A 15,962-nucleotide genomic window follows, 5' to 3' on the forward strand; every position below is an offset into this window, starting at 1 on the left:
AGAGAAAACCCCAAGTCACTGAGCTCATTGGAATGTTGTCTTCCTGCTGGAATGAAGCAATACCATTGGACAGTCAAATAACCCCCACGAGCTGCCAGATAGAGTTGCACAGCATTTGTTCCGACTGTGACTGATGTGGCAAAGAGCTCCAGCCAATCATGCCTGCGACGTGGCCCTGGAACGCGGCCAGCACCCCCCCCCAAACCTCCCGCTGCTTTCTTCCTCGGCGAGGCGACTGTAAAACAGCAGAGGCCCAGTAATCAGCCTCCGGCAGTCCGCCCATACACACCAATTAAAACAGCATTTGTAACGAGCAGCGGCCGTCACCTTCAGGAAACCACAAGCTGTTGCTTGTGTCCAAACAAACGGGTTCCCTCCTCATCTAGTTAGCCTACATCATTAACAACCTCATTAAGCTCGTCTTGACCGACTGGATGAGGAAATCACTCCCTCAGATAGATATGGAGGACTCGAGTGAAGTCTCTCCATGTGATCAATTAGTGAAGGAAACTGATTTATGGGAAGATTTTAATTGCCACTTTCAGGCTCATCGGGGATCCTTCAAACGTTGGTGTTAATAAATGAGATGCCATACATGATAGAACAGATGAATATTTCAGACAGAAAAGGTCTGTGTCAGATACCATGTAAAAGCCATAGACACTTCTAGATAAAGCTGAGTGAACAAATGTGACCTGTAGTTCAATTCCAACCCACTTTCAGTCAGTCAGGAAATAGCTACAATGCAGTAGACTACTTTGAAGACCTAGGAATGTTTTTAAGGTTTAAAGTTCAAATTTTAACTTGCAAACCAACTGTCCATGACTTGTGACTGAGTTGACTACAACTGTGAGGAAAAGTGCGTAATCTCTGTGTGTAATCTCTAAATTCACAATCTCCAACATCCTCCATCAGACACTCCAGGCAAGGCCGGCTGAAAGTTAAATAGACTTAGAAATGAACCACTCAGTCATTCATGTGGGCCAAACTGAGTAAAATAAGTTTTATTTTTGAAGCCTCAAGACTGCTTCGGTTCTTAACATTCCATACTCTCATTCGGAAGTACACACACACAAACAAAAAAGTATTGTGCTTTGAGGGTAAACATGTTAGCACTCATAAGCGATTTCCAAGTCGTGTTATCTAAATTCACTGGTTGTCTGCTGTGCTCCACTCTGGCGGAGAGTAAACCAGGGTAAATGGAACCATTGTTTAGCCAATGAACACAAACTCTCAGCGGGAGGCCGACAAACTTCGAGACTGTGGGAGGAGGTCTGATAGCGCCGCTACACCCAAACATTTCTGTCTTCTATGTACACCACAGTTGCAGCGCTAGATCCGTGAGGGTATCGCTCCTCCTTTATGGTTCATCTCCAGGGCAACACTCTGGGATATTTGGACTGTCAGCTTTGGAGTTGTGCCACCGACTGGGTGTGTGGGATGTTTGTTGTGTGAAAGTGTATGTTTCTCTGTGTAAGAGGGTGTGAGTGTGTCATGTATGTGTGCATGGAGCAGTCTCTCTGTGTGAAAGGCGACTCGTCTGAAATGGCTATGTGTATCTATTATTCACCAGGTGCCATGGGTGATGTGTTTAAACACCACAAACATGACAGCATCCTGCTGACATCAGCCAGATGCCAGACTACACAACTGGCTGGTCTGCAATTGGATTGGTTTAGGATGTTTGTGTGTGCTCTGTATGTGTGTGTGTGTGGTGTGTATGTGTGTTGTGTATGTGTTGGTACCGTTCAGTTCCTAAAATGCCTTCCTAACATCTGGATCTGGTTAATAGCAGAACTGGAGGACAGACAGAGAGAGTGTAAGACAGAAAGAAAGAGAGAGGTAAACAAGTTGAACTGAATGACTGTCATGGTCGGTCTCTCTCCTTCATCAGCAACTCCTCGGCCATCCTTTTACCGAACCCTCAACATCCCCCCGTCAGAACCACAGCCAGCACAGAGTGAGTGTGTGAACTGTACTGTGTGTGTGTTTGTCCAAGGTCCATCCTATCTGAGGTATCTGAGGGCAGTGTGCAGGAGAGAGGACATGGAACAGTGCTGCTGCTACACAGCTGCACAGCTCATCATCAATACTGGATGTCTGCTCTGCCAGGAAGACCTGCTACTGGGTCATTAGCTGAAACCACAGATGCACACGTAATCTGCCCTATTATCATTACCATGACAACCAGCAGTCTCTATAACTCCATGGAGCATACTGTAACTGAGATGTACATCTGTAATCATGTCAAAATGTGTCTGAATTTACAGAACCGAAAACAACACACCAGAGGGAGATTTTGTTTCGTATTCATGTAGCAGATGCCTTTAACTGAAGACACAGGCGCGATTTGGACCTGGGGAATGTTGATCTGGGAGTCAGGTGGCCGAGCGGTGAGGGAATCGGGCTAGTAATCAGAAGGTTGCCACATCGACTCCCGGTCGTGCCAAATGACGTTGTGTCCCTGGGCAAGGCACTTCACCCTACTTGCCTTGGGGGAATGTCCCTGTACTTACTGTGAGTCGCTCTGGATAAGAGCGTCTGCAAAATGACCAAATGTAAATGTAAATCTGCAGTCAAATGCTCTACCATTGAACTAAACCCACCCCCTGTATATTTCCCTAAAACCATCTCTAGACAGCTCGGATTCTCTTGAGGTCAAGACAATATTAGCTATTATAATATTAAAAACTTTATTTGTAAAACACAATTCAAAAAAGTTCAAAGAGTGGATCAATGTCAGAACATCTTAGTGGCTCTAAAGGCACAGGTGGAGGAATCTCAGCACGGATCTGGAATGGGCGGGCTGATCTCTGAAGACATCTAGTCTGAAGAGGCCACAGGTAGCTAGAGCTAGAAACATCTATAAAGTAGAGAGCCAGAAGAAGGCCAGTAGAGAGCCAGAAGAATGGGAGTCCAGATGCAGGTCCTATGACATCAGTCGCTTCATTAGAACACATCGTTCCCAGAGGAGTTTGAGTCGGCTCCTCCTGGAGCACCGAGGCTGATGGAGGCCTCCTCCTCCTCCTCCTCCTGCTCCTCCTCCTCCTGCTCCTCCTGCTCCTCCTGCTCCTCCAGGCCAGCGGAGGGGAGGCGGACAGCCATCACCCTGGAGCCTCCCTGGGCCTCCGCCCCTGAAACACAGAAGAAGAGGCTAAGGTTACTAGAAGGTTACAAGAAGGTTACAAAGCCATTGTCTTTCAACAGGTGATGTCATTCTGCATGTACCTACAGTCCTGTCAGTGCAGAAGGATTCATCACGCTATCTAATCACCAGAGAACAACAGGAGCTGGGGGCAGACTGCTAAGCATTAGTATTGAGACGTGTGTGTGTGAGCAAGAGCTGGTGTTGAAGACCTTGATATCTGCTCAGACAGAGGCTGAGATATGTATACACACAGCCTCATCATGGGAGGCTGGGGCCCCGGGGCTGGGGCCGGGGTCAAGGGATGCAGGGCCAGAGCAGCACCAGGCAGGTTAGAAGTTACCCAGCAGTGAAAATGACAAGAGTAAAGGCCAATCTGGCGTAAAGGTTGAGGGCTATTTACCATCAGAATGGATCAAAATGTTTGTGTTTGTTGATGCCCCCCCCTGCCTCTCTGACGGACACTGATGAAGAGTGACAGCAGAGCCCGTAATGCTGCAAGGTGACTCACCCAACATACACACACACACACACACACACACACACACAGGTTTGGCGTGGTACGCTTTGTTTAAACAGACAGTTCACCTAAAAATAACAACGCAAGTGACCTTTCTCTTCCACAGACGCCTGTTAATTCATACATCCTTGTTATCAGAGAGATCCACTAATTATTTGTTATTTTAGTTACCCTTTTAAGACCTATCTAGTTCTAAACACTGTTTGAAGAACAGGGTTGTTTAGTCTGCTTCTGTTCTGTTAATGCAAAGCCTGGTCTGTGTGTGTGTGTTCATGTTTTTACTCCTACATGTTATTATATTTAGGCTTTCTCTCCCCACTGAGAGCTTTCACATGCCTCTCTCAGAAGAGATGAAGCGGGCCACATCACAGCCTGGGTAGACTGTGGATGCCGCTCCCCTCAGACAGCCTAGCTGAGCTCCACGGGGTGGGGGGGGTGGGGGGGGGCCTGGCCTGGCCTGTGAGTGGCTGTGGCTGACTTACAGCTCCACTGTGAGCGCGGGGGAGAGACAGGGGTCCGGCCGAGGAGGACGCTAGCACACACCACGCAGTTGTTCACCTACCACACACACACTATCGCACACACACACTTTCACACAGTCATAACCCTACCACACACACACACACTTTCACACAGTCATAACCCTATCACACACACACACACACTTTCACACAGTCATAACCCTACCACACACACACTTTCACACAGTCATAACCCTATCACACACACACTTTCACACAGTCATAACCCTACCACACACACACACACACACACTTTCACACAGTCCTAACCCTATCACACACACACACAAGCACACCCTCTTGGCTCAAAGCCTGTTTGGCCAGAAACATGGGTTGGCCATATGGACACCCACACAAATATACTGTACGCACACACACACACAGGCTATTTTCTGACCACCCAGGGGTAGACTTTCCCATGGGAGAGACAACATGGGTCGTCTCTCCGTGCTATCAGCCAGAAGGGTTCCTTTGAGCTCGAAATAGAAAATAAACACGGCAACTATTGATGGTGAACTTGACTTACAGAATCCACAAAAGATCCTATCTCAACAGACACACAATGGACAGAAACAGAACCATCCTAGGAAACCTCAGATCTTCAGTGGGAACAAAACTGCTGGGCTCTCCAAGGTCAGATACCATTTCTTCCCTGTGATGGTTAACAGGGTGAAGCCAGCTCCAGCTAATCAATGTGGCATCTGTGAGTCTTGTGGCTGCACCTCGTGCATCTCTGCAGACAGACTACCTCCAGTGTGCCGGATAAACACAGCAGACCAGGGCAGGGCAGGGCAGGGGTGTGAAAGATGGTAGTGTTTATAGACCTGGGTCTTTTAGAGGGGTGTGTGTTTGTGTGGGACTGTGGAAGTGAGTGTAAATGAAAGAGAGAAAAAAAGTGTGTATGTAGCCATTCCTGGAAGTGTGTGTGTGTCCATCACTGGATGGGTGGGTGTGTGTATGTGTGTGTGTGTATGTGTGTGTGTGTATGTGTGTGTGTGTGTGTGTGTGTGTATGTGTGCCCCCTCTCCGGGCCCTCTCTCTCTCCTACTGACAGAGTGTTTTCAAAACAGAGTTGTAGGGCAGAACACAGGGCTGCCTGTGAGAACAGCAGCAGATGGATGGAGGTCAGGCCTCGTTCCTCCTCCACGGCCCCCCTGCCACACAGCACACGCACCTCGGGCCTTCGGAAGGAGGGAGCAGTGAGAGAGAAACGCACAGAGTGGGAGTCCGTAAAGAAACGGAGGACTAAACGTCTCTGAAGCTGATGATAAAATAGATTAACAAGTAAACAGCCTTTAGCGGCTAAATTCCCAAAGGAGCTTGCTGGGAGTGATGGTATGAGGGCATAAGCGATGTGTAATAGCAAAACATTCGTAGTCACACTGTTAAAGTCTTAATAGGGGGACTCTGGGAGAGAGGGTGATGATCAGTACTCCACTGACTGGTCATCCAATCATACAGTGTTTGCAGAGCAGAACTGGCCTGATCAGATGTCATAGCCAACATCAATCTGCCAAACTGTCTTCCTGTACGGCCCCTCCTCAGCCAGGCTGAAACAGGAGATGTTGACACGGGCGTCTGTGGTTCAGAGTCTTTCACATGAGCTTCAGGACCAAGAGTCCTACAACTCTGAATGGAGCATTTACATGCTCAATGACTTTCTCCATTGTAGAGATTTCAGGTTCAGACTTGAATGGACCTTGATTGTAAAAGGTTAGACTTTAGCAAGGTTATATGAAAATGAAAAAGGGGTTGAATGTAAAGGTTTTTATTACAAAAACCCTTTAGAATGCCGTTCAAGGCTAGAAGCCTATGCGATACCATAGATGTGCAGCTATTCAGAAAACAACCTCAAAGCTTTGTCACAAGAGTTCATTGCAAGAGAAACTCACTTACACTTACACACAGGCTAAATTGATTTCAGCATGTGTGCAGAGCAAAACCAATGAATTAACCAAGGCCAACAGGAGAATCTGAAAGGCTGACTGAACCTAGAGCAGATATCACACTGGAACCACTACAGGTTCACTTTCTACTTATATTCTTATAGCTTCCATAACCGATGGAACTGCAGTACAGTGAAATTCTGTAAACTTCTACTTTGTACACTATTGTAAAAGCACTGAAAACCCCTGTTCTGGAAAGTTCTGTGTTCTTAAGCCCCGTGCCTTAAAATACAGTAACATGGTACTAAAGATAGATTCGGCGTACATGCTCTGAATGATGTGTTTGTTTAGGGCTTTTGTCTCAGATAGTGGGATGTGGACATGGTGTCAGCGTATACCAGGCTACATTAAGACTCCATTGTTCTGTTCTTTCCAGGAGCAAACCCACTAAAAGCACCATGTTTTATTCATGCTGTTGTGTTTCAGAGCTCTTGCAAGCAGACAAGTTCCCTTCTCTGACAGTCTTTGAGGATCCGTACCAGAATCAGTTCCTCCTTCCTTCCTTCCTTGATTAGAGGATAAGAGAGGATGTTCTCTTGCAGAATGAGCAGCATAGCTCAGCCCAACAGCTGAGCCATGTATCTGGGAAATGTGTTACTCGCACTAGTCACACAAACACACACGCACACACACACACAAAGAGACCACTATCTGTAAAATGAGCTATTGGAGCTATCAGCCAGTGTGTGCCTGCTTCCTCCACGGCAGTGGTCGTGGTGTATCTCTTATCAGCCAGGCTAGCTATCTGCTGATGACAAGGAATGAGTCTGGGACAGGAAGCTCCCAGAATGCCGTGCAGTAAATCCTCTCTCGTATGTACCCCCTCTATGTCCACTTAGCAGCTCAAGGGCATCTTTGAAGCCTGGTAATAAATACATCACACCATTTAAAAAACAAAATTAAACCAGTTACAGCAAAGATCAAAGTTGCTAAACGTGGCGGATGCCCAACAGACAAACAGGCGTTAATCCTTCCAGTGGTGCGGCGGCAGTGATGTCAGATCCTCTCCGTATTTCTAGAGGCGCCATTCCGACGCTGGTGACACGCTCAGATTAGAGGGGGGGGTGACCTCCTAGACGTCTGAGACAGGTGGCAACATGTCAGAGCTTACTGTCTCTCTCTCCGCTTCATCCTACTGCTGTCATCCAGACATCCTGCTGCGTGAGTAGATCTCCTCTACTTCCCTGGAGCACTACTAATGCATGCTGGGAAATTCTGCTATGATACAGGCTAATGCTTGGTTGGACAAACCCAGACCAGTCCTCACATCTTTGTGGATGACCGGAACAACAGATGAACTGATCCACAATCAGATCTAACTCAGACTGCGAGCAGAGGGGAGCCAGGTGTTGAGAGGGGGACTCTTGACATGCGAGAATGGAGAGACAGGGCTTCTACAGACTGAGAAGAGAGATGTTCACATAGGGAGACGGGACAGCTGGGAGGAGGGGGGGAGTAAGATAAGGCCATGAGGCCTGAGGTCTGGAAGCAAGATAGGCAGGACAATGTTAAATACACACACACACAGACGCACACATGCACACGGGCACGCGCACACACACACACACACACACACACACACACACACACACACACACACACACACACACCAGAGGCAGCACTCCCCTCAATGGACACCTGCAAACACTTAAAGATGTTTCCACCATGTTCTGGGTAAAGCAGAACTGACAGATGAGTCTCTCACTAGCACACACTCCCTCCCAGCTTAGTTAGACAGACAGAGAGGAGAAAGGGAATAAAATACAGGGAGAGAAGGCGGCAAAAAGAGATGGATGTAAGGGGATAAGAGACAAGAGAAAGAAAGAGAGAGAGAGAGAACAAAGGGGTAGAGCAGTGAGGGAGAACTAAAGTTTTTCTCCTTTCTCTCCTTCCCCCCTTTCTCCTTCAATTATTCTGACGCCTCTCTCTCTTTTTCTCAGGATTATGATTCCTGGAGCTGGTGAGGGTTGTACTTAAATAAGAGCCCTGGAAGATAAAGTGAACAATAAAACAAACCTGGATTCATTCAGGGAACACTGGAATGTTCTGAGCAGCCCAGTAAATGAAGGAATGACATACCCCAAGTGTACCTAGACACATGATGTCATGTATATAAAGACGAGAACAACTCGCTCTAATGACCTGACAAAACAAACCTTGTGATGGCAGGGCATCTGATGAAAAGAGACATGAATGAATCAACATCAAAACACATCTCATGTGAAACTGACAACCAATCAATACGTGGCTGTTGATCCTGCAGGAGGTATGATAGGAGTGTCAGGCCTGCCTGCCTGCCAGCCTGTCTTCTTCTGCTCTGGTGTTTCAGCTGGGAGGAGCAGAGCAGGCCAAATCCGGCTGCAGCTGCGTGTTACAGACACACACAGCGATGGAAACCACTGAACTACTGACCCAGCCTGCAGGCACGGCTGTCACACACACACATACATGTACACTCACACACACACAAACCCATGCAAGCACACACACACACGTTTCATCAAAACAACCAGCACTCCGGGAGCTATCACTGCTCTTAACGGAGAAAGGGAGAGAGAAGGGGCGGACGGAAAGATCCAGAAAGAGAAAGTAGGAGCGCATTTATCTGTGTGGATGGAAATGGATCAAAACAAAGACTGGAGGAGAGGAGGAGTGGAGGGCAGTGAGCCCTGCAGGTGCTCCTGAAGGGCTCTGAGTGGAGGACAACTCCTACAGAGAGACCGAGAGAGAGAGAGAGACAGAGAGAGAGAGACAGAGAGAGACAGAGAGAGAGAGAGAGAGAGAGAGAGAGAGAGAGAGAGAGAGAGACAGAGAGAGAGAAAGAGAGAGAGGGGGAGAGAGAGAGACAGAGAGAGAGAGACAGAGAGAGAGAGACAGAGAGAGAGAGACAGAGAGAGAGAGAGAGAGAGAGAGAGAGAGAGACAGAGAGAGACAGAGAGAGAGAGAGAGAGAGAGAGAGAGAGAGAGAGAGAGAGAGAGAGAGAGAGGAGAGAGAGAGAGAGAGAGAGAGAGGAGCAAAAACGTTGTTGAGTACACGAGTGAAAGGATAGAGAAAAAGATAAGAGAGTACATCACGGTAGAAAGAAAAAGCAGCGAGTCTCTGATGACACCCCCGTCTCCGGCTCCACAGCTCCACCCTCCTCAGGCACCTCAGTTGGAAAATACCTCCACACTCTGGGAGCTTCTCTCAGGGCTAAATGTGGAAAAACAAAAAAGTAGCGAGAGCAGCCAGGAGCAGAGCTTCCCCATAGCAGCTCCAGCCAGCGCCAAGTTCCCCAGGCTGGAAGAGGGAGCAGACAGGCTCTGAAGATCTACTCCTCACCCGGGCTCTCTCTGGTACACTTCACAATTTAGCCTACGTACACCCCGACCAGAGGGAGTAAATCAGAGAGGAAGTGTAGGCCCGGGACAGAAGGGAAGGGAGTCGAACAGGAAGGCGGAGCGGAGACGAGACTAGTCAGGAGACAGGATGAACAGCAAGGCGGCATTCCACAGACGGAGCTGGATGTTGACGTTGAGTCTTTCTCCCCTTACTTTCCCCTTAACCCCGTCTCCAACCCTAACTAAATCGTCAACCCCTGCCATCCATCCTGGAGACTAAATGACGGCCCTTCCCCACTGGTTATCCATCATGGGGCTTGGCTGCAGGGACGGGGGCACTGGGAGGGCTGGGGGTGATGGACAGGGAAAGAGGTAGACAACAGGGAGGGTTAGGGTTGAGGGGCCAGCCCAGGTCACCCTGAAACTCTGCTTCCACTGAAGACTAATGGAGTCAATCAGAGAGCTGAATGGGTGTTTAAACCCTGCATGTCTGCACTCCTGGCCAAGGGGGTCTACTGTATGGGCTGCTGATAGAGTCTTTGTGTTGTAAGGGACTTCCCTGACCCCCCACCTCTACAGAACCCCAGCCTCTACATGGGGAGCACAGCCAGGGGGGGTGGGGTTGGGGGGGGGGGACATAGGGGCGGGGTCAGGGGGCTGGAGGTCGCTAATTGAAAGTCAGGGGTTACGGCCTTTGTTAGGGGGGGCAAAGAGAACTCTGGGCCCAGCCACACACACACACACACACACACACACTTACTTACTCTACTGTGTGTGGTGGGGTTGGGGCCCAGTGGAAAGTCCCCTGTGCAGGAGACAAGCAGCTGTGTGGGTATAAGAGACTAGCAGCAAGGGACAGAGGGATTTACATTAGGCTTGAACACGCCTTTCATCCCTTCTTTCTATCTCTCAAAAGGAGCAAAGGAAGGAAGGAGGAGGAGGAATCTCAATGGGCTTTTCATCTCTGGACGTGGTGGCTGGTCAGGCAAACAGAGAGGAAAGAGAAGAGAAATAAGGAAAGAAAACCCTCATCTACAGCTCAGAGAACTGTATGAAAGGTCAAAGAGAAAAGACCGGAGAGAAAGACAGAGAGAGGGGGGGAGAGGTAGATTGAGAGTACAGAGGAAGAGAGAGGCGAATAGAGAGGGGAGAGAGATTGAGAGTAGAGCGAGTAAGAGAGGGAGGGTAGTAAGGGCAGGTCAGTGTTGGGTCAGCTACAACTGAGACATGTGTAAGCATTCTTCATTAGGAGAGATCCCATCTGAACCACTACCTCACCAGCCTCCTTACAAACAGACCTGCTAAAACAGCTTCTGACAGCCAGAAGCATATTGTGTTAGCGAGAGACTCAAAATAGCTTCTGATACCATAGCCAGAAACATATAAGAGGGTATCATTTGTTGTTTTATCATAACTTCAGCAGACCTGTCTGTGGTATTTGAAGCCAGTTTAACATCCAACACCTGAGTGCATGTGCCTCACCGCCCAACAACTGTACAACCCGAGGCGACCAGAATGAGGCCACAGGATAGTGACCTATCCTAGACCCCAAACATGAAAGCAGAGGGTCCAAATTCCCAGTGGTCTCTGAGATGGCCACCACCCTGCCCTTAACTAGGGCTTTGTTCCACTTCATTATACTGTGGAGGGGTGGTCTAGAACCAGCCCCCTACACACACACACGCACACACACACACTAGCCCCCATCCGGAAGACCCCTGCGAGAGGGAGAGGTTATATTTAGCCTATTTTAAGTGGGTTGCCCATCCCTGGAGAATCCCATGGTCCTTGAGAAAGACCCAACTTGAAACAGAAAGGAGATACACTCTCACACACACAGGAGAGGAGACACAATTGAAGATGGAACAAAATGCTAAGCCAATCCTCCTCCAGACACATGCTAATACACCTCTTTTTACTTTCCATGCACTCGTTCAAAAGCGTCCTTAGGATGGGTCAATATCGTTCATTGATTTTAAATTGAAAAGTTTTGGGGGGAAAAATTCATAGCACCCCCCCTTTGAAGCCAGTAAGAATGATCTTTACTTAATGATGCTACTTGGCCAGCTGTGGAGAGCAAACACACACAGACACACACACAGACACACACACAGACACACACACAGACACACAGAGTGTTTGAACAGCCTTATCAACGGACCACAGTGCAGCTCAAGCATCTAATCTGACAGAGTGCCACTGAGTCAAACATCCTGGGCCCCTCTGCAGATCTCCTCTGGAGTGGATGTTGTGGACAGGGACGCCTGGCTGCAGATGATTAGGAGAGCACATCTGACACAGCTCTCTTATACTATAGATCACATTAGAAGGGAACAAGTGGCCAGGAGGACCGGTTGGAACCGCACCAAGCATCTGGTACCATGTCAACACTAGTCACGTATCTTCTACCATCTTTCTGTGCTGTTTTATTGAACTCTGCAGCTTACACCAGTCCATTTAGTCATTTAGCAGACGCTCAGTACAGCTACAACTGTGACCAACGGAGTTGACATGTTGGATTTTTGGCTTTCACACACAAAATCTACAGACTGGCCAAAAGAGTGATCTAAGCAGTCTGCAACTACGAGTCTGGCATAAACACTGACCATCTAAAACAGCTCAGCAGTAGAGCATTTGACTGCAGATTAACAGGACACAGGTTCGAATCCGCCCTATATAATAAACTCTATACAGCACACAATATTGAGGAGCAGGGCAGCAGCTGGGGATGCACAGCTGGCAGAGTTTCCAGGTCTCTGGGTATTTGGGTTTGTAGGACATTTGACCCTACCTGCCTGCCGTACTCCCCACTCCTTCGCCTCGGAGCACCAGATGTTGAACTGAACCTCAGACTGTCATTGGAGCCTAACTAGGAAATGACAGATGGGGAAGACCTGACTTGTAGTTATAGTGACAGACGGTGAGATGGCACTCACAGTTTGGTGTTCCAGTGATTTCCAAGAATGATGGAGCCCAAGATCCTGTATCCTAGCCCAGATCAGAGCATGTTTGGGAGGCAGAGGAGGTCAAAGAGGCTCACGGGCATGTTGCCCAACATGGAAATACCATCTGCCAACACTGCTGGCTCTTTGACAGCCTGTCTACCTGCCTGCCTGTCTGTCTTTCGACTTGCCAGGCTGTCACTACAAGACTTAAAATGCACTTTATAAAGAGGTGGGTATTGCCTTTTGACAGATTTAGAGAGTGAAATAAATGTCCTTTTCAGTTGTTTGCCAATTTGGTTTAAACCATGGCAGACTTTCAGCGGTTTTAATCATCATAGAGACAGAATGCTACATAGCTACCATGGAACAAGGCTAGAACTTGGCCTAACGACACAACATTGAGGCTACATTTCCCAATAAAAAAGATAAAAAAAAAGAGGAAAAAAAGGGAGGGTGTACATGAACAGACTGACCGCTCCTGAGCCAGCGAGTTGGCTCAGTGGACTGAAAGATGGTGGGGAGTCAGATGGCTGAGTGGTGAGGGAGTCGGGCTAGTAATCAGAAGGTTGCCGGATCGATTCCCCACCGTGCCAAATGACGTTGTGTCCTTGGGCAAGGCACTTCACCCTACTTGCCTCGGGGGGAATGTCCCTGTACTTATTGTGAGTCGCTCTGGATAAGAGCGTCTGCTAAATGATTAAATGTAAATGTAAGATGGCTCTGTCCAGAAACAATCCCATGACCCTTCAATTGCCTACATTCTGGACAGGGCCTGTGTGTGAGACTGATCCAGAAACACACGTACTAGTCCACAAGCAGAGCAAGTCAGCCTACTAGAGACAATGGTGATAGATTCAAGATGCTGGCATATCTGAACTGTGTATGTGAGAGAGGGAGGGAGAGGGATAGAGAGAGAGAGAGCTTTGATAGAAGGTGGGGGTCTGAAAGTACTTCCTGGAGTGTGTGTGTGTGTGTGTGTGTGTGTCTGTGAGTGAGTGGGCAGGGGGGTTTGGCCGGGAGCTAAAGTATCCTTGATGGAAACCAGATGAGGAGAGCAGCAGGCCTGATCAGGACAAAAGGAAAATACTGTGTAAAACACAGGAGCTTCACTGGAACAGACCCCCCCCCCCCTCACACACACACAGACACACACACACACAGAGATCTACAGTGTAAAGGCTGACAAAGTAGAGGCTGACAGGCAACAGAGGACAGGACTAAGGAGTCTGAGGTTAAACCAGGATATGTGATGCCAGGATGGAAACCTCCATGTTACCCAGCCATCCAGCCAGGAAGTCTGAAGCCAGGCTCACCACCCTGTCCCAGGAGGGAAAAGACAGGAAGACAAGCCGACTCAGAAACACAAGGAGCAATACAGAGAAGCAAAGAGAGAAGAAAAAGAAAGATGCCCCTTAAAATGAACGCATATGGCAGAAGAGACCATTCAACAGTTTAGGCCTCCGGTTTAATCTGACCGGGCTTCTGTTTGAAGTGACCCAGTGATGCTTCCTGTCCTCAGCAGCTGCTGAGAGAGCCCATCAGTGTTTCCCGGGCAGCAGACTAGCAGCCCCCCACCCTCAGACAGCTACTGCTGTCAGATTCCTAACCCATCAAACGCCTTCCCAGGCTCCCACAGGAGGGCGGCCATATTGGCTGGTAATCTTCTTGACGTGCACATCTGTCCGTCTCTGCACCCAGGGGAGTGGTCAGTCGGCCACTTCAAACACACACCGGGGTGAGTAGCTGTAACAGGAGAGTGTGTGTGTGTGTGTGTGTTTGTGTGTGTGAAAGAGGAGCTTCACCATTAGACCCTCAACCCCCCCCCCCCCCCCCCCCCCCCACCCCTCCACCTGTGAAAGCAGGCCCCTCGGCCCTCTTGTCCCTTTGGCACGTGGCTTAGCACCCAGGAGCCTGTCTGTCCCCCGTCAGCCTGATCAAAGGCCCTCAGGCCTGGGGAAGAGCCAGCCGGACTCAGCCTTTCCCCAAATGGAGAGCCAGGGGTGAAGAGGTGAGGACTAGCAGGACAAGTATGCGCATATGTGTGCATTTCCCTTATAACCATGTCTACACACAAGCACCCTCAATAACAAGAGGCTAGAGTTTCACTGAGGCTTCCTGCCCATCTGGGACAGGAACTATATCTCACTGTGCATCACACAGCAGAAGGCATGAGAAAAAGAGAGAGAGAGAGATACAATGAGAGAGATACAAAGAGAGAGAGAAAAAGAGAGAGAGAAAAAGAGAGAGAGAAAAAGAGAGAGAGAGGATGACTGCTGTTCAGTCTGTTGGAGCATGTAAAATAAAATAAATAAAAAGAGATTCACATATCACAATCTCGGCGATATAGTTTGTCATTCCACCTTCAAAATGTTTTTAATGATTTCAACGTGATTTAGGAACCATCGCTGATATGAGGACTCGGGTGAAATGGATAGCATGTGTGGAAGAACCCTCTGACCTATCTGCTAGTGCAGCCATCAGTTAACAGCCAGCCTGTTAAACCCAGCTCTACCTTCTCACCCCACAGCTGGCCTGCTCTACTGTAGATCTGACACGCTACAGAGGCCAACATCTCTGCTTTAGCCATCAGCGCTAGCTGAGCTAAACATCCCTACAGGCTTAGCTGAGGAGAGGCTAGCTGAGATGCTTCCTTTGCTGTGGACGACAGAACTCAAGCTACAGTTGCTGAACTAGCCAAGACTGTTGAATCTTGGCGTGACTGAGAATTTAGCTAGTCTGTTGACATGAAGTGATCCAGGCTACTCTAGTTATGTGCTGAACAGACACCATCATAGAGAGTGGAGACAACTTCAAACACACCATGGAATCCATGGAAGACATAATAAAACAATTCGGACAGGCTAGGCAAGGCAGGGCTGGGCTGGTGGAGAGATTAGGAATGCCTGGCGTTTGAGCTAGAACATTCTCTTTCTTTTCCCTTCTCGGCCCTCAGCAGCTGTTCTCAGTTAACTTGGACAAGGCCATGCAGCTGTGGCTGAACGGTTATCTCATATCCCTTCCACCCTCCTCTTCAATAACCCGGGGGCAGCCTGGTGAGGAGCTGCCGTTCCAGGGCCTGGGGCAGTGAAGGGGGGGGGTGTAGTCTCTCGCTGATGTGCTTGTCACAGAGCTACAGTACATCAAAACGCGGGGTTACCACGAGGACTGTAAAACCGACCAAACTGAAGAGACGGCAGAATGAGATTAGAAGCGGAAACTGGGAAAAAATTGGGCTCGTCATTCGGTCCTCCTGGTCATTCCAAGATCCATCCCAAGTGCACTTCCTGCCTGGACCCAGGGGAGCGAGTTGCAGGCCAAACCTCCTCTTTAATGACTTGGGGACCAGCTCCAACAGACACGGAGACATGACCTAAATATAACTCCAGGAGCCAGCTTAGCCGTATGGATGGCTGCCAACACTGACCAACTGGCTGGCGTGAGACTGTTCTCACTCATGTGAACGCACAAGAACGCAGTCCATTTCTATGGGCCCATCGCTAATATTTCAGCCTGAGCTATAAGGAGAGACCATATGTGTGAGTGTTTGGCGAAACAGCATGGCAT

The 15,962-nt window shown here is 48.8% G+C and overlaps 1 protein-coding gene across 1 annotated transcript in view; it reads right to left on the minus strand.

Moving 5' to 3' along the window:
- Window positions 1-2,538: 2,538 nt before the first annotated feature.
- Window positions 2,539-15,962, minus strand: part of LOC124472132 (protein TALPID3-like) — a 39,383-nt gene continuing 25,959 nt past the window's right edge. The window contains exon 19 of the mRNA XM_047026766.1: window positions 2,539-3,134. Within this exon, the coding sequence (XP_046882722.1) occupies window positions 2,950-3,134 (185 nt within the window). The 3' untranslated portion in view covers window positions 2,539-2,949. The remainder of the gene's footprint in view (window positions 3,135-15,962) is intronic.

This window comes from Hypomesus transpacificus, chromosome 10, assembly GCF_021917145.1.
Source record: "Hypomesus transpacificus isolate Combined female chromosome 10, fHypTra1, whole genome shotgun sequence".
Classification (NCBI taxonomy): Eukaryota; Metazoa; Chordata; class Actinopteri; order Osmeriformes; family Osmeridae; genus Hypomesus; species Hypomesus transpacificus.